Here is a 23,473-nt window from a genome sequence, read left to right on the forward strand (position 1 = left end):
GACTGCAAGCAACGGATAAACACATGGTTGACCTTTGAGGATGAACAAACTTCTTTTGCTGGAGTAGCAAGAACACAGATGATAAAAACAACCAAACATTTTAAAATATTATTCAGATTCCTGTAAGGAAAATAATTACAAACCTGAGAGTAAATCTGAATGAATATCCTAATATGTTGTCTTGTAAGCAATATTATTTGAACTGATATATCCATATTACTACACTATTTATTGTACCATGCAGTGAATGTCCATATTCTGCTGATGCTATTATGAAAATCTTTTAATATACCTGAATCTTCAGAGAGTAGTCTGTGACATCTCCTTTCATGTCCTTGTAGCTTGACAAAGTACCTCACACAAAAACTTTATGCAATTTTACATTTCAATATAGAAATTACATTTTTATCATGCCAGAATCAGATTTAAAAAGCCATTGCTTTTTTCCTTAGAAATAATCTGCACCAATCTGACAAAGTTAGAGCATAATCCAATGTGAACTGCAATAAAACCGCGTTACAATGACGCAGTCTGCGCTCTCAGATGAGATGCATGCTCACAGAGGTCATTTGTGTTCACTGAGAGTTAGGTCCAGAATCAGATACACCTGGGAGTGAATCCTATGGTGCGGCTGCTCCTTAAGGCTCCCTGGGATGGCTAAGAGGAATCCTTCCTCAGAGGTTCACTCAGCTGTCAGGAGGCATTTAGCCCCACCTGTTGGTCTGAATGAGTGAGATCTGACAAAACATTAAAGGACAAGTTCGGTATTTTACACTTAAAGCCCTGTTTACAGATCGTTTCTGATGAAATAGAATGGTAAAGATTAAATTTTGGACAAATGCTGCTGTCCCGAGAATTTTAGGTTTCTTTCGCTTTCCCCCCCCCCACCAGTAGACTGGTTGTATAGGTGCACTGGAACAGTCCTTCCTAAAACGCATTAAACTTTCGTTTACAAAGACGTGAAACTCACCGAGTGGTCAGGGGTGTTCACTGATATGCTCACACAAAATCGCTGCAAAAGATGCTTTCCAACAGGTTTTATCGTAATTTTTGTCCAACTCAGTTAACTTGCATTGGATGTGCTGTGAGGTACGGGATTACTCCGCCGCCAGAAACTGAAGTGGGGTTGTTTTCTTCTTCTTCGTGTTTTTTTTTTACGGTGGATCGCAAACAATGAAATACCAGTGGTTTGCTTGCAAAGGTGCATTATCGCCACCAACTGGGCTGGAGTGTCTATTATTCAAGCTCTCAACGGAAGAATGTACGGGTGTGAGACGTTTGGAAAAATAGGTCCACAGTTTTACAACGAATGGTAAAACACCTGTTGGAAAGCATATTTTGCAGCGATTTTTGTGTGAGCATATCAGTGAACACCCCTGACCACTCGGTGAGTTTCACGTCTTTGTAAACGAAAGTTTAATGTGTTTTAGGAAGGATTGTTCCAGTGCACCTATACAACCAGTCTACTGGTGGGGGGGAAAGCGAAAGAAACCTAAAATTCTCGGGACAGCAGCATTTGTCCAAAATTTAATCTTTACCGTTCTATTTCATCGGAAACGATCTGTAAACAGGACTTTAAGTGTAAAATACCGAACTTGTCCTTTAAGCATAAACGAGCATCATATTACATATTCATCTCAGATTTAAAAAAAAAAAAAAAAAGTAGGAATACTTTGTTAGTCCATGAGTTGAACTGAAAAAAATATATGAGATGATAAAGGAACTCTTACTCTTCATATCCTGCAGAGTCTTTATGCGCTTCGTCCTGAGCGAGGCCATCTCTGAGGTTACCTGACAACAGAAGAATTGATATAGTGTGTGCGTATTATATTATACACATACAAGGATTTTGGCTGTTTATTATTACTTATAAAGACATATTAATGCATTGTTCTGCTTGACTATATTCTACATCCCTTAATCCTACCTAATACTTAAATTTAACAACTACCTTACAAACTATTAATATGCAGTAATTAGGAGATTATTGAGGTTATTGGTTAATAGTGAGAATTTGACCCAAAACTAAAGTGTGAACATATAAAAACAAACAAACAAACAAATAAAGATAGATATATATATAGTATTGGTATTGTGCCAATTACAGTATCATTAAATATTAAATTGCAATAAATATTGCAGTATTTATTATAAATGATTTATCTATGCATATCAATTTTAAAAATGCATGTTCCCGCATAATCTTAAATCAAAATAACTTCCCTTCCTCTTGTAACTATGTGTCATCTCTTCTCTTTTCTGATGATGTGTTTACGGCGAGAGGGCGGGACAACCTGTCACTCACATGAGATCACAGCAATAGAAAACCACAAATAATCCAATCAGTTCCTGATGGGCAAAATCAAGTCCCTTCCTTCATTTTTTCTTCTTTATTCCAGAAGCCGTTTCTCTCGGATATTCGTCACAATAGGGAAGAAAAGTCTATCACAGCTTCCTTTTTGTGCAGACTTAATTTAAAAAGAAATTGTAGACTTGAAAACTAAAGAGCTTGCGATGGTGATTAATGGAGCAGCCACGTACGTACCTGTTGTTTAACAGCTAGTAGACGCTGAACTTCTGTGTAAGCGCTCTGCAGGGTAGAGTACGCCAGGAACAACTCCTCGCCTACATCCTCCAAAGAGCTGGTTAACTTATCTTCTTCCGAAGACAGCGTCAACAACTTCTTCACTTTCCCTAAGAATCATATACACACAGATAAACTTTATGATATGTACAAGTATATTACTGTGGTCAATTAGATTATGATGGTAGAGAGACGGTTGAATTATCAATTACAGCTGATTAACATCTGGCAAATAACTCATGACTAAATTGTAAAAGGACATCTGACCTAATAAAAAAGAAAAAAAAGAAATCTAAACTCAAATTTGCATTTCCTTGCATTAATCAAAAAAAAAAAAAAAAAAAAAAAGTTTAATAATCAATTGAAATAACAAATGCTGATCAAAGCTACAATAAAATGTAATACTCACTTCTAGATGTTTTGTTATTTGTCTTGGGATTCAGATCGTTATGTGAAATGTCCTATGAAAAAAAAATACATAAATAACTATTAACAAGCATTTCTATAGATTTCTATATAAATAACTTGTTACAACTTCACTCTAAAACTCTCATACTTGTTTTTTTCCCTTGTTTTTCTGGATGTTGCAAGAGTTGGTTTCAAAGCTGTTCTCCAATGATGTTTCTCCTTGTTCTGTGTAACAAGCTTTTGATTTCTTTTTCTTAACACGCACAGTCTGAGGTCGAAAGTTTTCAACAACCTCTACTGCCTGGCAGTCATTTGCTGAAGCCTGGCTTTCAAACATTTCAGTCAGTGAAGTTCCAGATGGAAGAGAATCAACGTGTGGCTCTTGCCCATTCATGCCTTCTCTAAGAAAAAAAAGAGATGTTAAAGAGATCACAGTTTAAATGTCAGAGACAACAGATCTTCATCAAGGATCCGAAGCCTTTTAAGTCAGAAACATGCTTGTGGATCCAATTTTATGAAACGTGATTTTTTAAAATGTTAAAACTAAAGATAATATGAAAGAATGAGTCTCAAAGAAGGGGAAGCAAAAAGTGAAATTCATGATTTATTCACCTGGTTGTGCCCTCTTTACTCTGTGATGCTGCTTTAACTTTCCTCATAGACTTTTTGGAACAACTGCGTTTTTGTAGTGGAGGTTTGGGAATTACAGCTTCATTCTTGGTCGTTGCCCTCTGTACTGAACAAGTTCCTTTTGTTGCTGTCAAGTTGGGTTTGTTGGCCTTCATCCTGCTTTGGACCAGTCCCGGGGAACATGTAGGCCCAGCAGATGTACCATCTTCAATTTCTGGAGTCGGTGTGCCATGAGCAGACATTGCTAGAGGAAGATCCTCTGATGGGTTCTCAAGATGAGGCATTTTCACAAGTGGCTCGTTTGATCTGTCCATATCAAGTATGCTCTCTTGTCTCCGTTTAGGCAGGTTTTGGTTAAGCTGGAAAGACGCTGGGTGGTCATTTCGATTTTCCCAAGAGACGAAGAGATAGCATGATTGTGGCAACTGGTCATTTGTGAACTCTTCATTGCCTATGACAGGTTTTGTTAAATGCACAATCTCACTTGTGTTTTCTTTCGATTTTAACAACTGTGCCTTCTTCAATTTTGCTTGTTTCCGCTTCTTTGTTTTCTCTCTCTTTTTCTCTTGCCTTATAATAAAGAAAACAAGCAGCACTGAGTGTCAAGGGACCATTCACATCGAACACGTTCTTGTGTTTAAAATAAAATAGATTTTTCTTATTTTGTACACACAGGAGAACTTCTCATGAAACAATTCACAACACATGAATCACACATAAATAAGTTCTTAACCTTGAAAATGTTGCGCATATGCTCTCAAAAATTGTAACAAAAGCAGCGAGGTGGGATGCAAAAACACTTTTGTGCCTTAGGGCTATTGATAAACTTGGTTTTTTTTTGTTTTTTTTTAAAAGGTCATTCAGTAATGTTCCACACTGTTCAGTCACTCAACCATCACTCATTCAAAACACACACATAACGTATGAGCTGGCAAGCTTACATTTGTTGATCTCTTTGGTAACAAAGGGCTCTAAGCTCATCATCAATTTCAGCACTGTAGTCCACAGTTTTTCCATCTGCTGTAATCTTTTGGAGTTCAAACAGCATGTATTTGTGATAAAGAGTGTGAATATGCACCTTAAACTGTGCCATTCCTGTCTTAGTCATGTCACAGGCCCAACACTTATGAACTTGTGGACTGTAGAAAGAAGAGCATACATTTATTTTCACTTTTTATTATTAATAGTTTAATATTAAAATTCTGTCATAATACAGAACAACTAATGTCACACTGGCGTTCTAAAAACGCGGTTCTAAAATAGGGGACCTATTATGCCCCTTTTCACAAGATGTAAAATAATTCTCTGATGTCCCCAGAGTGTGTATGTGAAGTTTTAGCTCAAAATTCCCAACAGAATTTTATTTACAGCACGTTTAAATCATCATTTTTTGGGTCTGTGAAAAACGCACTGTTTTAGTGCTTCTCCTTTAATGCTAATGAGCTGCTGGTTCACGTCACAGGGGGCGGAGCCTAAGCAGCCGCGATCAGAGCCAGAACAGGGAAGATGATAATAATAAAACAGACAGTCACAGTAATGGTGTTCATTTCGACCATAAAAATGCCTACAGAGTCAGAGAATATATGCTGTATGGAGTTGGAACAGGTATAGTTTAATTACGATTATAACCTATTTGGCATTGCTTGTATCCACTATTAAAGGTCCCGTTATATGCCCCTTTTCACAAGATGTAAAATAAGTCTCTGATGTCCCCAGAGTGTGTATGTGAAGTTTGAGCTCAAAATACCCAACAGATCATTTTTTACAGCATGTTTAAATTGACATTTTTTGGGGGCTCAGAAAAACGAGCTGTTTCAGTGTGTCCCCTTTAAATGCAAATGAGGTGCTGCTGGACGACCCAGGGGGCGGAGCTTCATGAGCTCGCGCTCAGTCTGTCAGGAAAAATTCATCTCACGGACTGATGATAATATCAGAAACTCTCAGTAACGGCGTTCATTTCGATTCGGACAATAATGCCTACAGAGTCAGAGTGCTGTATAGAGATGAAACAGGTATGGTTTAGTAGTTTAATTACGGTTATTATAACGTATTTGTCATCTGCTTGTAGGCTATGTATCCATTATTTATTAATAGCCTACAAGTCTGCTGTCTGAATGATGATCAAACATGTACTGATGAGTTTAATAAAGTTTATTGTACATCACACAAAAGATGAAGCGTCAGTTTTACTTCAGAAAATCACCGTAAGAGCTGAGTAAACACAGTAGCCTAAGTTATAAGAAGTGCGCAAGTAGCCAGTAGAGTTGAGGGAGCATTTCTGTGGGCGGAGGTTAGTCAAGAAACGGTTCTAGTGACATCACTAAAGAAGGAAGTAGAGGGATGTAGTCCAATCGAGCCGTTTTTTGTAGTCAACTTCTGTTAAATAAAATATCTCGCTTGGCATTGAACTTTGAGCTTTATAATTTTACAGATATTATTTATGCTCTAACAGCAACATTACACACTAACTAAAGTTTGAAACATGGAATCGCATGCAACGGGACCTTTAATGCAAGCCTGCTGTAGGACTCCGTCTGACGATCTGAATTGTCTGAATGATGACACAAAATATACTGATGAGTTTAATAAAGTTTACAGTATGTCACACAAAAGATGAAGCATCAGTTTTTCTTCAGAAAATCACTGTTAGAGCTGAGTAAACAGTATAAGAAGTGCATAAGTAACTTACATAAATTTCTGTAGAGTTGAGGGAGGATTTTCTTTGAAAACAAAATGAATCCACCTCGTCTTCAGTGGCTGGCAGATTTCAAGAGTAAATAGAGAGAGCTATGTGAATGAATACATCCAGCTACAACACCTTCAACGCTTGGGAGATGCTTCGACGCTTCTCGTGAGTGCATTGCTGCAGCAATGGCGGATGTGTACAACTCGCAGTGAACTCTATCAGGGCGGGTCTAAGTTATAACGGCAGTGACAGTCAACATTCGTGGGCGGGGCCTGTGGCTTTAGTGATGTCACTAAAGCCACATTCTGAAAACAGGTCATTTGGAGAGACTGCTTATGATTTATGGGGATTAAAAAAAAAAAGGAGTGAGTGGATTTTTATCACTGTAGGGTGGTTGTGTACACACACTGCCAACACACATTTATGTCCAAACACCATACAAAAGTGAATTTTGCATAATAGGTCCCCTTTAAAATAAGTTCCGACCGTACGATTTTCCCCCATTCCACTGTCCGCGCCATGCGTTTTTCAAAGTAAAAACACGTTTTGTGTGAACCAGCCCTAAAAGATGTATCAATCAATCTATTTTAGTCCCATACCTGCCCTTCAGTTGCTCAATCGCCTGATGGTGGACAATACTGTGCATATGTGCGTCCAAATCCTGTGACAGCAAAGATAAAGGTAATTATAAAAAGAACAGATCTAGTACAAACATCCTAAGCCATAATGTGCTTACAGCATAAAAATAACCATAAAACGTTCAATTTGGGAATGAAAAAGCCAAATGATCCAATCTTTAATTCAATGAAAAATGCTAAAGCTGGTTATTTTAGCCTTTATCTACAAGTTTATCACTCATAAAGGAAAGACAGGGCATAAAAAAAAAAAAAAAGTTACTAACCTGTATAGGGAAACTCTGACAGCAGACAAAACAAGTCTCCGTACATTTTTGTATCTTCCTAAATGGATGAAAATAACTTTTGCATCTTTGATCCATATTAATATTGAAAAAAATTACAGGCCAGTTACAGGCCAGGAATTAAAGGCAATTCATCGACCATTTTTTTTAATCAAAAACTTGTATTACACAGTTGAATGTATATGAGGTAAACTTACTTTTTTCGCTCTATTTGAAGGGCTATAAACTCCTCATCAGTCAGGTCAATATTGTAGTTCACTTGAGGATATCTTTGTCCTTTTCTTTTGTTGTGGAGTTTGTACAGACTGAATGTGTGCTTGCGGGTGGCAATATGCTCCTTGTACTGCTCTAGTCCCAGCACGGACACATCACATGCCAAACACTTATGCAACTGTTCACTGCAATATCAAAAGTGCATATTTTCTTTTTATACCTGAGAAGGACATTATAATCAGTGCTCTGTAATTCCATACCTGCCCTTGAGATGCTCAACTGCCTCATGGTGGATATAAGAATGCATATGAGTGTCCAAATTCTGTAAAAAAGGAGTGATATTTATCTTTTACTAAAGCCAAAGAAGTGACATTTTAAAATGTTGAACGCCATTTATCCATCCAATTGCTTTTTACATGAGAGATTTAATTGGGAGAGCAATTCATATTGAATTTGTGAGAAAGAAATTGGAACAGTAGAACATTCTTGTATATGAATTTTGGCTTTCAATCTAAAAATATATCGCTACACCCTTTGAATGTCTCAATTTCTCAATTAAAGTTGGAATCTTTTTGAATGATAAGTACTTTAAATTTTAAAGTTTAAACCCCATTTTCAACAGATGGAGGATTTATTTGAAACTATTTGCAAAATTTCTTGAATGGATGACGGACAGAAATGCCCTGAAACTTCTTACAGCTTTTTTTTTCCTGTTACTAGATCTCACTCTTCTTTTTGTGTGTGTGTGTGTGTGTGTTTTGTTCGGTTTTGTTTTTCTAAATTCTGTATACAAAAAAAAAAACATATGTATATATGAATGATAGTTGAAGTATGCCTTAAATGTTTGTGCTTCAATTGTTTAATACGTTTAAAAAAAGAAAAATATTTTCTCTTCCTTGAAAACGAACAAAAAAATATTGATGACTCATCCTGCACGTACTCATTTTGTCCAATCAAATAGAGCGTCCCAACAAACTATCATTTAGCAAATACATAACTATCTTTTTGGCTTTTTTTCCCCCTTCATTTTTATTTTTTTATATGTCCCGCCCAAAAATAAACAAATTAATATATAAACAATAATGCAACACTTGAAGTCTGAGGCATATGTTAGTAATGTCTGTTTAAATTACATTTTAAAAAACAACAAAATCACAATAATACAGTAAATCATAAAATAAAGTCAACTATTTTATTTGTGAAATTATGAAACCGTAAACAAACAAACCGACAAACCTTATCTCCATACTGTTCACCGCAGACCAAACATTTCGTGTATACCGGTGTGAAGGGTTGGGGTTTCTTGGACTTTATCTTCTTTCTGGATTTCATGTCTGCCTTATTTACTGTAACTGTTAGTACAAAAAAAAAAAAAAAACCGTAAAGCAAAATGTTTGAGACGGAGTTAGAACATTTAAATAATTCTAGACATTCAGAGCAGTTTGCTGGGAGACTCTTGTCGTGAATAGCATGTTATCACAGAGGTTACGTACCAATTATAGCCTATATTAATCTACCCAAAATAAAATTAGTAATTTAGTTGTTGTCAGTATGCTGAGATATCCATCCACGTGCTTGCAAAATCAGACCATGTTGACTGTAAAACAGTGTTGCCAGATCTCGCAAAGAAACAAGCAGTTAAAACGAGCCTATGCGATTTGCCTGAACAAAATTAGCTATAACCTGGTTTTGAGCTTTGATGGACTGAATGAAATGGGACTAAAAAACACAACTTGCTATTTTTCACTTTATACATTTATCGGTGTCTTAATTCAGTGGACATGATATGGCCTGTAAGGATTGACAGTCTGAAGAAACAGGGTGCTCCCCCTAGTGTAGTGGTTCTCAAATTAGTAAAAAAAAAGAAAAGAAAAAGTTAGTCAAATCTGCTAAAATATATGCGCCACGTCACATTAATTATAATTTCTACTTCAAAGTAATTAACTGACACATTTTAGCCAAAAATGTGGAAAAGTCAGATGTTGTCGGATTTCGAATGCTGACCTTTACAATGGTGATGTGGGGCTTTGGAGAAACAATTTGAGGACCAATTCCTGGATGTATCTAATGTTTATTTTGCATTCCAATAGTCATCAAACTTTATTACAGACTATATAGCATACACACACACAACACAAAAAAATAGATAAAAAAAAGGATTTATGACATTCTATTTTTGTGTACAAATGTAATAAATAAATCTGTAGGGCCACGTTTTTTTTTCTCGTTTTTTTAACAGTTTATCACATTTTTGAACGAAAAAGACAACGATCCTCTCTTTCAATCGCAGATATGATGAACGCACAGATGGGGGCGCTATACTCACCAATCCTACAGAGAATTCACAGAAGAAGACGCGAACACGGAAGCGTCTCGGTGCTCTGATCTGTGCTATAAGTTTTCTTAACTGACTGATCCGAAATGTGTACTGGTTGTATGCAGAAACAATATCCCGACAGGGTGAGTTCATGATCATTGTGACTGGCACACCTCGCGCGAATCCTGCTGCCATATAAGAGGCAAATGCAGCGCGGGTTGTTCGTTTCCAGTCAAAGATGAGCATCACTGCACTTATGTTTCCTGAAAAGTTTTGTGCTTAGTAGATAGCCAAACTATATAACAAATTTTTGAATTCATTCAAAAAAATTAGAATTTTTGTTTATTTGTGCACTGGGTTCAAGCGAGTATTATTTATTTACATTTATTGACAGTGTTAGACTCTTCAAATTTTTGCCAGGAATTGTATTTCAAGTGTTTATTTCACCTGTTATGTGCAATAGGGTAATACCTGTCTCGAGAATGGTTCATATCTCATGAATTTTCTCGGCTGCGCCAACTGTCACCAGCGAGACTTTGTGCTGATCAGTGACAGGACGATCATGAATGAGGATGAGGAGGAGATCGTCACTTACTTGCGTGAGTCACGTGACACGTCACATCATTGCATGGACATATTCCGCTGAACGCCTCAGACTGACGTCTTCATTATTTGCTTTTCCTCAGATATGTGCAAGAACTGTGATCATGTCATAGCCAGACATGAATACACCTTCACTGTGGTGGATGACTATCAGGTGAGCCGTGCTCTCAGTTCAGCACTAAAAGAGGTTGTTCCACATTATTGAGCAAGTCAGTTCTCATGCAATATGGGAAGGAAAAAAAAAGATCTTTCTGAAGATAAGAAAATGGTACAATGTAATGCAAATGGCATGAAAACAACTAATATTGTGTGAAAACTGAGTGGAGATTATCAAACTATCATAAGATTTGTGATTTACAGCAGATAAAGATAAAGGCTTATTAAAGGAAAGTTTCTGTCAAAAAACTTAGTTGGAACGTGGTGGCCACTCACCAACCATCCAGAAATCCATCCATCTAGATCCAATATGATCAAAGATGGCCATAAAAATAAATCTGCATTGTATATCCTTTTAAGCTTTCATTAAAAAAAAAAGCAGTTAAATCAAAAATCCAACCTTTCGTGATTTCTCCCCCACTTTCAATTCTATTACTTCAATGAAAGGTTAGATTTTTGATAGATAGATAGATATTGCATTAAGTAGTAATGATAATAAACGTTATACATTATTAATTGTTTTATTACTATTGTAGTCTAATAATTATTTAGTTATTGTCTCAAAAAGCAGAAGTAACAGTACTTACTAATCTTTGCTGAATATCAGTTATTGGACATTAAAACAAAAATTATTTTATATCAGTCATGAAAAATGATGTTTTATTAACAAAGTTCGGGAGGAGCACGTTCAGACAATCAAACCTAATTAAACAGGAGTGGACCACACTCTGTTAATCAACCCAATCAATGAGGTAAGAGGTGTATATAGGGGTAGGGGTAGGGGTAGGGGTAGGGGTAGGGGTAGGGGTGGGGGTGGGGGGGGGGAGATCAATTTATCCATCTCTAGATAAATTGAACAAATTAGAAAAAAAAAATATTCTGAGCCATACTTTTAAGTTTATGTAAATAGGACAGTACATGGATATTAAAATGTTAGGCAAATTAAGAGGATTTGCTTGGTATGGTATGTTTAGGTTTTTAAAGGGGATTTTTATATATTATTCTTTTTTTTTCAGGAATACACAATGTTGTGTATGCTGTGTGGAAAAGCAGAGGATTCCATCAGTGTTCTGCCAGACGATCCCAGACAAACAGCTCCTCTGTTCTAGAGTATTATCAGGGAATTGTAATCTTTGTAAAGAGCATGGTTATGCATGATGGAGGGAGCCATGAAATATGCAAAGACGACACACTGTCACAATTAATCCAAGAGAATATATTGCAGAATGCATCGTGTTCTTTGTTTCTACTGCTTCAAGAGTGGCGTTAAGGTTCACAGTATGGTTCCGACTCATAAAGACATGAGTTTGAGAGTCATTTACAAATTTTAAACCTAATTAAGAGCCATGGTTCCTTATGCTTGTGTTCATCCCATGATCATCATGTTTGATTTGCTCACTCTATTAAAAGGAAAGTGTGTTTTGTTTCCCATGGTAAAATGCTTTCTCCTATCCCATCTTAAGGCCAATTCACACAGCAACGACAGGCGGCAACAGACACTTCATTGGGTTTTGTCTGAGCTTGTTTTTTCGCCGATTGAAAATGCTTAATTGGAATTAGAATGTCGGAGAAGTGACGTGCTGTAATCTGGTGACTGTCGGTGCACTGTGAATTGGGCTTCATATGTAGTGTTGTTCTATTGCCAATTAAATGAGTCTGCAGTGGGAATATCTGACTCGCAAGAAAGGTTAGGTTTAAATGGATTTGCAATTTGTCAACTCTCAGAGAGGATTTTTGTTACTATGCAACACTTACATAGAACATGATTGGTTTAGATAGATGAAATGTTTTAAATGGTACACACAAAATTAAAAATCAGATCCCTGCTTGTTATTACTGATACTTACATTTCAGTCTATATGATTTCATACTGTATTTCTAGTGTTAATGCAACAAAATATTTTGTATGCTTTGTCTAAAACTATGAAACAATGCATTTCGTTTATTAAAATATTCACAAAATCAAGCATTTGGTACTTGAGTACTTATTTATTCCATTAATATGAATACATATACATTCCAACATGGTAACTTTTTTGCCTGATTGAAATATGTTTGTTAGCAAAATACAGTACATGAAGCATGAGGTGGAATTTCCGTTTCTTAATATATTTATATCTATATACAGTTCAGATTATGTACAAGTTGTGGGCTTATATGGATGCTTTTAAAGTAAAAGTACTTTCCGAGGACAAAACACGATTCAGAACAAAACAACTATTCTAGCTGCACAGCACACAATGAAGTCGTGGTAATGACTCGGTAGCTACAATACCTTTCTTTCACTCTTTAGACAACTTTCAATTAAATTGCCATGACAGAATTCAATCCCAAAATCCACAGAAGCTTGATCTTGGTATAAACAGCCAATTTATCATACTGTTCTTGCTGATGTATTCAAGTAATATGGTAATGAGACTATAGTGTTTGAATCAAGAGTTCCTTTAAGGGTCTGTAGTGTTTCACTGCAATATATCGGCAAGTGTCTTACTGATGTTACAACTATTTACAGGGACTGTTAGTATGATATTGCAGGCATGGAAGAGATTATACTTGGCAATTGCAAGGTTGCTGACCCTTAATGTGATGGCGAATTCACTCAGTAGCAAGTAATAAAGCTACATTGTCAGGTACGTAACCACATCCAATAAATAAATAAATACATTCTATAGATGATACAGTTTACAGTACATACATTCCCTGAAATACATATATACACATGCTTGCTTGGACCAAATGTACCTACCGGTATACGTGAATGATATCACATTGTATAGACGGTTATGGGTTGAAATGAGCATTTAAGATTAAACTCTTTGACCAATGATAAAAAATAAAATAAAAAAAGATAGAAAATGTAAGGTTAGAGTATCTGGAGTGTCAACAAAACTTGAAACATGCAACTGTTTGACAGAATACAATGAGTTACTAAGTAAAGTGCAGTCCCATTGTTTTCACATTTCAAACAATCTCACTGATAGTGGCAAATAGAAAGTGTTTAAAATCTGACATATGTAAGGTATGTAAACCAGAATGTGCAAAAAAAAACATGAAAAAGATGATGATTTAAATGTAACAAAAACAATATATGGCACAAACTATATAGAGTGTAAAATAAATAAATAAAAATAATCACGATGAAATGCAATGGGCAAGTTTTTAGGACAAAGTTACACAGCGTCAATGGAAAGTTCAGCATGTTAATATTTCATGGTTTCCTAATATGTCAAAAACATGATGCTTTCAAGTAGTCACAACCAACCGGCAAATACCCGGTCCTTTATCACTCTACTTATCAAAACACCACTTGTAAAAAGGCTACAGTTCACCAGGCTTCATCATGTGGTGTTAAAAGCTACTTTTGAAACTCACGCCATCGATTACAAGCTTTTCACTTTATTTGCTCGTTTTGGTTGTGGTTTTGCTCTCGGGACTTCCTGCTCTGACTCTGGTGCAGAACCCTGACCCGTGATTTCCTCGCAAGTCACTGATTTGAGGAGGCGGGGAGGCTGAGCAGCTACTTGGCGACTGGCTGTGACCCCCCTCGAAACGGGAAGGGGAGGAGCTTAGCGAGCGCTGCAGAGAGGAGGCGGTGGTGCGCTGGTAACGAGAGGAGCTGACGCCCATCCCACCTCGCTCATGCATGAGCTGAGAGAGGTTGTCCAAGAGGTCCGTGTCACCGGTGCTGCTAGCCCGAATGCGGTAGCGTCTGCGTCTGAAAGGACAATAACATTCAGTATCACATTTCAGACTGATTCAAACTAGTATGTTCATGAATCGAACTGGACCATCAATTGGACTACATTGGTCACGCTGTATGTTTTTGATTATCTAAAAAGAACCAGCACAACAGTTTTCATGGACTACACTCGCCTCATTGTATGTGTGGTTATTGCGTGTAGCCAATGAGGACAACTCAATACAGTGAAACAAGGAAGCTGCTCCATTATGAAAATACTAATTTTGAAATTCTTGCTTCTCTCACCTGTTCTCGCCACCTGTGCGAAGGGGCGGTTTGCCTGGTGGCGGCCGAGGAATAAATCGAGCAGACAGCTGATCCGGTACTAGTGTGGGGCTTATGGGTCTTGGTATTTTACTCTTGCCTGACAGAGGTCCAGAAGAGGAAGACAGAGAGAGCGGCTCCTCTACCTGCCAGTCTGACCCTCGAGAACCGGTGGGAAAGGTGAACTTGTCACGCAGCAACGCTGAGGGGAAGTGCTCACATGACAGCAACAGAGATGGGGAAAGCAGAGGTGGAAAACCCCTGCGAGTCGGAGAGTCCGGGTCACGGACCGGGATGCGACTGGTTCGGGGGGAGAGTTCACGAGGTGATGCCGGAGCTGCATCAACACTGTGTCCAGTTGTCTCACCCTGGTTAGGGGTTGAAGGAGTCCCACCGTCAGGACAGCCCGAGTCACTCTCCACATCCTTGTCAGAGGCCTTGACAGAGATAATGTGTTCATCTGGCTTCTGAGGGCTTTTAGAGGGTGAAATACCTGACACGTGGTCGTGCTCTTTTTCCGCAGCGCCTGATGGATTGTCAGGCTGAGAGTTGTCTCCTGTCTTCTGCTGAGGCTGAATGGGCTGTAGCACTGCACTGGATGACTGAGAAAAGAATAGCATTAAGAGACAAGACATTATTTATGGAGCCCTGCAGAGATAATACTCTTATAAAATGTGTTGTTGTTTTTTTATGTACCATCATTTTCTTGCCCAAAATATGAGCTCTGGTGAGATTTTCTGAGCCTGCTTCACTTTTGATCTGATGTTTTTGATATACAGTAATGTGTAAATCCAAGTTGCTGGCCAAAATCCGAGACGATGTTGCAGTGAAACTACTGCAATGCACCCATAACCGATCACTACGTACTGCTACAGTTTCTCTTACACAATGAAACATTATGAAAATAACTGTCATTTTCTGTCTTTAATATTTAACATTACAGGTACACTATTGTTCAAAAGTTAAGGATTTTTTTTTTCTTTTCTAAATTTGTATGCTTTTTTTTTTTTAAAAGAAATGAATACTTTTGTTCAGCAAGGACACATTAAATTGATCAAAAGTAACAGTGAATACATTTATAATATTACAAAAGATTTCTAATTTAAATCAATGCTGTTCTATAAAACTTTCTATTCATCAAAGAATCTTTAAAAATGTTAATAAAAATATTAAGCAGCACAGATGATTTTTTACAATGATAATAAACAATAAGAAATGCACTAAATCATCATATGAAGGATCTTGTGACACTTAAGACTGGAGTAATGGCTGCTAAAAATTCAGCTTGGCTATCACAGGGATGAATTACATTTTAAATCTATTAAAATAGAACACAGCTTTTTTTTTAATTGTAGTATTTCACAATATTACTGTTTTTACTATATTAGTTATTAAATAAATGCAGCCCTGGTGAGCATAACTGTGCGTTCACACTGCCGCCGGCGAGAGCGTCAAAGTGGCCGGAAGTCATTCATTTTCAATGCGAGGCGAGCTCTTGGATGGTGAGGGCGGCGAGGAGAGTTGAAGTTAGGTCAACTTTATGGTAATGAGCTATGACGCGGTTCGGCGGCAACCAATCGGAATGTAGAAGTCCTCCGCTTGAGAGGATTCCAGAGAACGCAGTCCTGTAAACTTTGGTTCCGACCACATTAGTTCCCAAGCAAAACGGAGGAGAGGGTTGATCGTTGCTGTGGCGGGTTTCCCAATAATATACAACATGTCCCTATGTGCAACAACTTGATCATCCATAGTGATGTGAATTTGATAAGAAAGCGTGCAACACTATTTGTAGGCAACATTTCTTTCTTTCACATTTAAAAGATTTCATGAGGTTAACTATACCTTACTTGTGGTCAGTCTGCACAAATACCGATCAACATGCTTGTTTGCTTTGCGGCCCCTTTAAATGAAGTTTACAAGACTAAGCATTCGATCTACGTCAGAACGTCCACGAATCTTTCTACAGCATTGTTGGCAGGGCGGCCAGAGCAAATTTTGACGCTCTAACCGGTGGCGGTGTGAACGCACAGTAAGAGACTTCTTTCATCATCATAGTCCTAGTGTTATTCCAGCTTATTTGCAGGGTCCACACCACACACGCATTTGGCACAACCCAGCACTCCTACAATTTGGCATATCCAATCTACCTAACGTGCATGTCTTTGTGGGAAACCGGAACACCCTCTGACTACTACCCCCATAAGAGACTTCTTTCAAAAACATTAAAAATCTTAACGACCCCAAACTTTTTAACAGTTGTATAATTGTGACTTGATATCTCACAATGTGGACTTTTGTTTAGGAATGCAAATTCTTCTACTCAGAATGTAGCATGAGATATTTACCTGCTCAAGATTAGACCTGCTGAGGTGGACCATTGACGCAGGCTGTATTGTGGGAAGTCTTCTTAATCCAGACAGGCCTATTACGCCAGACAAACCCGGAAGTCTGGCGAATGGAGGTCCAGTGTGGCAGACACCGGTGTGGAATTCTGCTGAGGCAAGGCTGCTAGCACGCTGAGGCAAGGGGTCGGACCAGGTGCGAGGGAGGGCGAGGGGGCTGGAGGAGCGTGGCGAGAGTCCTGAGCGTTCCTCCTCATCTGGTTTAGAGCCAGCTGAACCACTAGCGCCTTCAAGCTCAACTAGGACCCACTCTTGTGAGTCACCCTCTTGAGGGACGGGGCTGAGGTTGACTGCAACGTAACCGCTACTGGCTGCCCCCTCCTCGTCCTCCAAAGAGCCCTGCTCGACCCGACAGACAGACCTGTCTTGTGACATACCTGGCCGCTGCTTGCCTAAACTAATGAGACGAAGAAGGAGAAGTGGTTATGATGTCTCTAGGGACCAAATTCACATTTATAAGGAAGTTCATTAAGACTTTGTTTACTGACTAGGCCTCAAGGAAGCGTTCAATGGTGGGTTTGGGTTCGGGAGTCAGTCTCTTGTCTAGCCCCATGCTCTGGCTATGGCGCATCCTTCTCAGCAGAGGAGCCACGCGGTCGATGAGCAAGGTCTCTGAGCGCACACGTCTGGGAGAGCCCTGGATGGAGCCACTGTTGGGGCTCTGGTTGCCCTCTTTGCTTCGCTCCTCCTCACTAGCCACCTGAATCAGAAACACAAGCTCATGACTACCTCCGACTTCAATACATACTATTTGGACTGGCGAAAAAGGTGATGGGGAGGGTATAAGTAACAATAGGCCTACTCTTTAAATTCTTCTAATGAATTGTTCTAATGAATATGGTAACATCCTAAAATGTAAACTGTAAAAGTTCAAATAATACAAGTTTTGGCAAAAACAAAAAGTTTTTATAAAACGATAAACCTCACATTCCAGCGGGATGAATGATTATGGATGTTACATAATTGGTCTTGACAAATGAAATAAAATGGATGAAAATGCAAATTCACTCTCTGACAGTAGGTGGTGCTTATCAAAAAGCAGAAATACAGCAGTTACCACAATCACAAGATGCGGAAAATGGAAAAGAAAATGGCACTGAAACAGTGTTCCCTTCCCTTCAGATATACATTCATATAAACCCCCCACCCCCCCAAAAAAACCTGGATTTGCACGAATCACGTGAAAGGTTTATTTTAATGCCAGAATGGCAAATTTAACCAAAAGGCGACAAGTTTACAGGCAAGTAAGTAACAGAGTGATTAGCAGTCATCCCATCTGAATAGTACCTTTCTGATTTGCGGCTGAACGTGGTTGAGGTTTCGGTCGCGATTATGCTCTATATCCTCCCAGACATCCGCACCCTGCGCAGGCTGTGTTGGGATGGGGGTGCAATTATCAGCCTCGCTGAGGCGTTCACCCTGAAGGACGTCCTCTGTGTTCTCACGCTGCAGATCACCCGGGATCACAGAGGCATTGGCCATGCTAGGAGGAAACATTCATTTGACAATGTAGACCTCAAACAGTTTATCTATAGACTCAATACAGCATTGAATCATTTGATGCTGGATATCTACCCCAAATATGCAGGTGTGAGGCGGGTCAACTGCTGGGCTGTGTTTGTCAGGGTTCCAACATTAAGCGTGTCCTCTGAATCCGTTCTCTCCCAGTCATACGGGTCATTTTCCACCACATTGTAGCTCTTCATACTGTTGTCAAAGACTGACATCAAGAGCTACAACACAATGAGTATGTTAGTGTATGGCTACGCTTACAAAAATCTCTGCTAAAGAATGGCTCTGGACCTGATAATCCGGTTTAGTGTAGTAGTCCAGATTGGAGATATGGTCAAGGAAAATGTTAAACTCATCTGGGAGGTGCTTGAGCATGAGGCGATGGTTGTACGTCTCCTTCATATTTCCGACCTGTTCCTATATTGATAGCAGGATTAAGAATACCAGCAGATCTTTTATCAATGGAAAATTATCATTTGAGCAGAACTTACTTTGTCTTTGATTTTCCTCCAGGGTAGCTGACCCACCATGAACTCCACGAGCATATAAAATAATGACCAGAGGTCATCATGTCGACTCATTTCCTTTAAAAATGAAGGATGTGCATTTTAGTGAAATATGAACAAGTAATATGACCTGCTGTGTAAAGGACACCTGATCGGCATCTGCCATTGGCTTGAGAATGTGTGCAAAAAGAGAGGAGTTACCTTATTCTTGTGAGCATTAACTGAAGCATAACGGACGGTCCCTCTGAATCCTGCAACTGGTCGTGGCTTTGGACAATAAAGAGAATGTGCAGTCATAAGAAAATATATAGAAACACATTACAGGTAAAGGTCAATCAAAGAAATGAAAATTCTGTCAAAATTTTGACATTGAAATTTAAGTCAATGTTCACTTAAAAAAACTTCACATCCACCTCTACCTCTTTTTGGTTCATTTATGAGAGTTTTAGTATGATTCTGATTCATAAAATGATCATTTAGATGACTTTTGTGAACCAGAACAACTGATTCATTAAAAAAAAAAAAAAATTCATACTCGAAAGACCCATTCGTTCACAAATCATACATCACTGCTTCTCTCATGAGCTCTGAATTCTGACTTAAATTTGGGTTATTTCTCATCAAAATCTTTCATATGACTTCAGAAGTCTGTAATATAAGTAATAGTCCTACAGGTTTGGAACAACATGAATGTGAAAAAATTATAACTGAATTTTAATTTTGGGGTGAACGATCCCTTTAAGCAACACTAATATATGACAATACCATCCTTAAAAAGACAGAGTGATGTTTCATAAACATAAGCTTTAAAATATATCTGTGATTACTCACTGGACGGACTTCTTGACATGAGTTTGTGAACTGGCGTGCCAACCCAAAATCAAGCATATAACAGGTTCGGCACGTACTGGAAAGTCGGCCCATTGCGAAGTTGGACTGTTTGAAAAAGAAAAGGTTTGATTATTAGTTTATATAGTCTAAAAAGGAAGAATAAGACATGCCCTGTGAAAAAATAAATTATAGTCAATATTAAAAGTGCTTTTATGCCCAGGACTATCTGTGAGAGAGTAGACTTACGGGTTTGATGTCTCTATGCAGAAAGCCCACAGAGTGGATGCTCTCAATGGCTTCCAAGATTTGTCGGCCCAGCCTGAGTGTGGTGGAGACACTGAATGTGCCATGGCTCACGTTGCGTCTAAGGTCTGCCAAGTTCCTTCCCTGCAGTTCAATGGACAAACATCACTTCAGGTGACTGAAGTCAGGGTTGTTGAGTTACTATGACTTGTGTGAGATAACGTCCATCAATTCAGACACAAGAATAAACCATCTGACGCCCTACCTGAAGCTCCATGACCACATAGTTGAAGCGGTCATTGCGTCCACAGCCAACAAAACGACAAACATGGTCTTTACCTACAAAATGGTTCAAAATAAAGAAATAGAGAATGTTATATATACTGTTTTTGCCCATAATAGAGTAGCACTGTAGCACACAGAGCTTCTTCATTTAGCGTCTTCATGTTTGTTTAATATAGGCCTTAAACGTCTGTCTTCATCTTTACCCTGAAGTCTTTTCAAAACTGCAACTTCCATCTTCAGGACCTGTTTGGGTTGCTGGGCAGACTCCACTTTCAGAGCCACATTGACCTGGTTCACCTGGTCCAGGACTTCATAGATCTCGCCAAAACCACCCCCACCAATCTTCTTCAACTAAACAGGAAAGGAAAGCTTGGAATGAATGAAACAAAATACACTATTGTTCAAAAATGTGTGGTCGGTAAGATTTTTAATTGTTTTTGGAAGTCTCGTATGCTCACCAAGACTGCACTTATTTGATCAAAAATATAGTAACATTGTGAAATATTTTCATTTAATAATAAGGTTTTCTATTTTTTTATACATTTAAAAATGTAATTTATTCCTGTGATTGCAAAGCTGTATTTTCAGCATCATTACTCCAATCCTCATTGTCACATGATCCATCAGCATTCATTCTAATATGCTGATTTGCAGCTCAAGAAACATTTCTTATTATCAATGTTGAAAACAGCTGCACTGCTTAATATTTTTGTGAAAAATGTGATACATTTTGTTTTTCAGAATTCTTTTATGCAAAGAATGTTCAAAAGAACAGCATTTATTTGAAATAAAAATAATGTCTTTACTGTCACTTTTGATCAATTTAATGCATTTTATAAAAATAATGAATTTTTTCCTTCTATAATTGAGTAGGTAGCTTTCAAACTTGTGTTGGAGAACAGATGTTACATGACAGTTCTGTTCAGGCATGACATAAAATGTCCTAGCAAAACAACAATTTTGTCATGAAATAAAATGCTGTGTCTCGTGACTATTTGTCAGCATGTTGTACAGTTTTCCGTGCTGATGTCAGCACAGCTCAACACACCTGCAGTGTATCGTTTGACTGGGTTTAAAAGGAAAAAATCCCCTTGTCTGTGCAGACGTTTGCATAAAGGAATCTGACAGCTATCAGAGCATCTCTACGAAACTAACAGTGAGTCTCTGAATAGTTCTGAAGCCTTGTCCTCCTAAATACAGCTCCTTCAAAAGAACTCACCACTCTCCATCGCTCCCGGACCATGCTCCCGACAGCCAAGATATCAGTCTGCTCCACTGTTCCACTCATCCTGATGCTCAAGAGTGGACTGAGCACACTCAGAGAAGCTCTACACCTCACATCAGTGAGCTCGGGTCCTCACTGAAAATCACAGTAAGATCAGAAAAACATCAAGTCTTCATTTAGTTGGAATTGCAGGTCAGGGTTACAGCAGAAATTAAAGCCTCCAGAGAAGTTTGCAGACATAAGAGAGATTCATTTGCCTATGATGGCTGTAGATGTGACAAAAATGATGTGCATTTTATTGGCTGCATCCATTCCTTCTGTAAAGGCACGCTAAACTATATCAATCTGACCTGTCCTAAGGTTGTCTTTTAAACAGAACACAAGATATGTAAAAGAAGCTGCCCTGGTTCTTTGACTCTCACTGCTAGGGTGCTAAATACAGTCAAATCCTTGAGGAACAGGCTTACTGTAGGCCTGAAACAAGAATAAAATAGGCAAGACACTGACTCTGACAGATTATGTTTCCCTATCTAAATCACAAAGACTACAAAATACTAGCTTAATTATTTTATATGGCTGCCTAGTTATAAGAACCTCGGCTCTGATGTTAACTATAAGAAATAAAAGAGCCTAAATGCATATTGAGAAACATTCTACAACTTATTTACCACTCCTTAGACTTGTAGATAATGTGCATTATCTTGAATGATATATGTATTATTTTTTGTATATTATGCATAGTATTATACTGTCAATAATTGACTGCAGTGTTATGTCACATGGTGTAGTGACAATAAAGTGATTTGATTTATGTCACAGGCCAAATGCAAAAAATATGTAAATTGTCAAGTTTTTTCCCCCCATTCTGACAAACACAAAACAGCTTAAATATATAAACTCTAAAATTAACAATTTTGTTAAATGTTTATACATATTGTTTCTGTAAGGCTTTGGCAAGTGTTTTTTTTTTTTAATCATATCAATAAGTATGACAAATTTGATTTTAAAATGTATTTAAAAATTTACAAACAACAACAAAAATGTTCACTGTAGTTTAAAATATAACATTATAATTGACACAATTCTATTAAAAGGCTTTTACTCAGGATTTAGTCATTGAATCTGTACTAAACTATCAATACTACAATGTTTCCCCCAGCAGTCAGAACTGATGGATGACAGTCTGCATGCAGTAACGTTACTGTTTTAATAAGGATCATCTTAAGGGTGGCTGCAGCTGGCCTGATACGTGTCTTTATTAGCTGGATGTGTAAATGAATTGTGAGCATTTTAGCTTATGCTAACATCCACAAGCTACGTTGAAAACTGCCGCTGTCTTGTAGATGTTGGTTGAGTCTTTCTCTGCCCTTACCGCATCCAGTGATAACAGAAGGAGACGTAGGACAAGGCTAGCTAAAGCTAAAGCATCAGCCAGAGCCAAATCACTGTACAAAACAGCGCAATGAAACGGCACCGCGCTAGCTAATTAGCCAAACTGTAACGTTACATATGCGCCTCAACATACAGCTATTATTGAACATACGGTTGCCAGGTTACACATTGGCAACACAATGTAGTGACAGCTGTAATCCCGTTTATAATGCGGACTAGCTCGCTAAGCACGCGCTCATTCAGGTACCCGGTGTGTAACGTTACATTACCTCTGTCTGCAGCAGCGGACCAAGATGTTTCCCAAGACCTCAGAACATCTTCTTCTGTTCTATAGACCATGATGATATGAAATGTTGGACATAATAATCCCATTACGTTTAGAAACACAAAATAACGACCGAAGTTCACGTTATCTGCTTCACTTCTATCAGCAGTGGCCACTCGATGACTGAGCGAGCGGACCGATGTGTGACGTCACATCTGGTCGATTGGGTTTGATCCCAAACATCGTTTAGAACAATAACACATAAAAACACACACACACTTATTTATATATAT

At 38.2% G+C, this 23,473-nt stretch overlaps 3 protein-coding genes across 6 annotated transcripts; 1 reads left to right on the forward strand and 2 right to left on the reverse strand.

The window, feature by feature from the left end:
- Positions 1 to 371: 371 nt before the first annotated feature.
- On the reverse strand, positions 372 to 10,432 carry znf106b (zinc finger protein 106b). Of its 4 annotated transcripts, none has more exons than XM_079888613.1 (13): positions 10,353 to 10,431; positions 8,677 to 8,792; positions 7,701 to 7,762; positions 7,425 to 7,625; positions 7,210 to 7,267; positions 6,908 to 6,969; positions 4,564 to 4,761; positions 3,605 to 4,192; positions 3,141 to 3,393; positions 2,994 to 3,045; positions 2,546 to 2,694; positions 1,731 to 1,791; positions 372 to 722 (listed from the first exon to the last, which is right to left on the reverse strand). In XM_079888613.1, exons 2-13 carry the CDS (start codon positions 8,770 to 8,772, stop codon positions 694 to 696), a joined length of 1,809 nt encoding a protein of 602 aa, XP_079744739.1. In that variant the 5' UTR covers positions 8,773 to 8,792; positions 10,353 to 10,431; the 3' UTR covers positions 372 to 693. The 4 variants fall into 4 exon arrangements, with proteins under 4 accessions (XP_079744739.1, XP_079744737.1, XP_079744738.1 ...); XM_079888611.1 differs by having other exon boundaries at positions 372 to 737; XM_079888612.1 differs by lacking the exon at positions 10,353 to 10,431 and adding an exon at positions 8,934 to 9,203 and having other exon boundaries at positions 372 to 737.
- churc1 (churchill domain containing 1) lies at positions 9,765 to 12,482 on the forward strand. Its single transcript, XM_079888615.1, has 4 exons — positions 9,765 to 9,900; positions 10,221 to 10,356; positions 10,444 to 10,514; positions 11,533 to 12,482. The coding sequence occupies exons 1-4, from the start codon at positions 9,862 to 9,864 to the stop codon at positions 11,623 to 11,625; spliced, it is 339 nt and encodes a 112-aa protein (XP_079744741.1). The 5' UTR covers positions 9,765 to 9,861; the 3' UTR covers positions 11,626 to 12,482.
- ttbk2b (tau tubulin kinase 2b) lies at positions 12,439 to 23,385 on the reverse strand. The gene is made up of 15 exons (XM_079888610.1): positions 23,185 to 23,385; positions 21,518 to 21,658; positions 20,502 to 20,649; positions 20,279 to 20,352; positions 20,017 to 20,157; positions 19,771 to 19,875; positions 19,141 to 19,206; positions 18,925 to 19,017; positions 18,725 to 18,850; positions 18,497 to 18,654; positions 18,209 to 18,404; positions 17,410 to 17,621; positions 16,865 to 17,318; positions 14,502 to 15,121; positions 12,439 to 14,231 (listed from the first exon to the last, which is right to left on the reverse strand). Exons 2-15 carry the CDS (start codon positions 21,584 to 21,586, stop codon positions 13,913 to 13,915), a joined length of 2,781 nt encoding a protein of 926 aa, XP_079744736.1. The 5' UTR covers positions 21,587 to 21,658; positions 23,185 to 23,385; the 3' UTR covers positions 12,439 to 13,912.
- Between the last annotated feature and the right edge of the window lie 88 nt (positions 23,386 to 23,473).

The sequence above is a fragment of the Squalius cephalus genome, assembly GCF_949319135.1.
Source record: "Squalius cephalus genome assembly, chromosome: 12".
Classification (NCBI taxonomy): Eukaryota; Metazoa; Chordata; class Actinopteri; order Cypriniformes; family Leuciscidae; genus Squalius; species Squalius cephalus.

Bases quoted from the DNA above. Each gene is read 5' to 3' on its own strand.
- churc1 (XM_079888615.1), top strand. From the start codon at position 9,862: ATGTGTACTGGTTGTATGCAGAAACAATATCCCGACAGG. The intron at 10,357-10,443 runs GTGAGTCACGTG...GCTTTTCCTCAG, and splicing joins GGAGATCGTCACTTACTTGC to ATATGTGCAAGAACTGTGAT. The intron at 10,515-11,532 runs GTGAGCCGTGCT...TTTTTTTTTCAG, and splicing joins CTGTGGTGGATGACTATCAG to GAATACACAATGTTGTGTAT.
- znf106b (XM_079888611.1), bottom strand. From the start codon at position 8,772: ATGAAATCCAGAAAGAAGATAAAGTCCAAGAAACCCCAACCCTTCACA. The intron at 3,046-3,140 runs GTATGAGAGTTT...TTTTTTTCATAG, and splicing joins AAAACAAGGGAAAAAAACAA to GACATTTCACATAACGATCT. The intron at 2,695-2,993 runs GTGAGTATTACA...TATGATTCTTAG, and splicing joins AAATAACAAAACATCTAGAA to GGAAAGTGAAGAAGTTGTTG.
- ttbk2b (XM_079888610.1), bottom strand. From the start codon at position 21,586: ATGAGTGGAACAGTGGAGCAGACTGATATCTTGGCTGTCGGGAGCATG. The intron at 18,405-18,496 runs GTAGATATCCAG...GTTTCCTCCTAG, and splicing joins CTCACACCTGCATATTTGGG to CATGGCCAATGCCTCTGTGA. The intron at 17,622-18,208 runs GTACTATTCAGA...TTTCTGATTCAG, and splicing joins TTCAGCCGCAAATCAGAAAG to GTGGCTAGTGAGGAGGAGCG.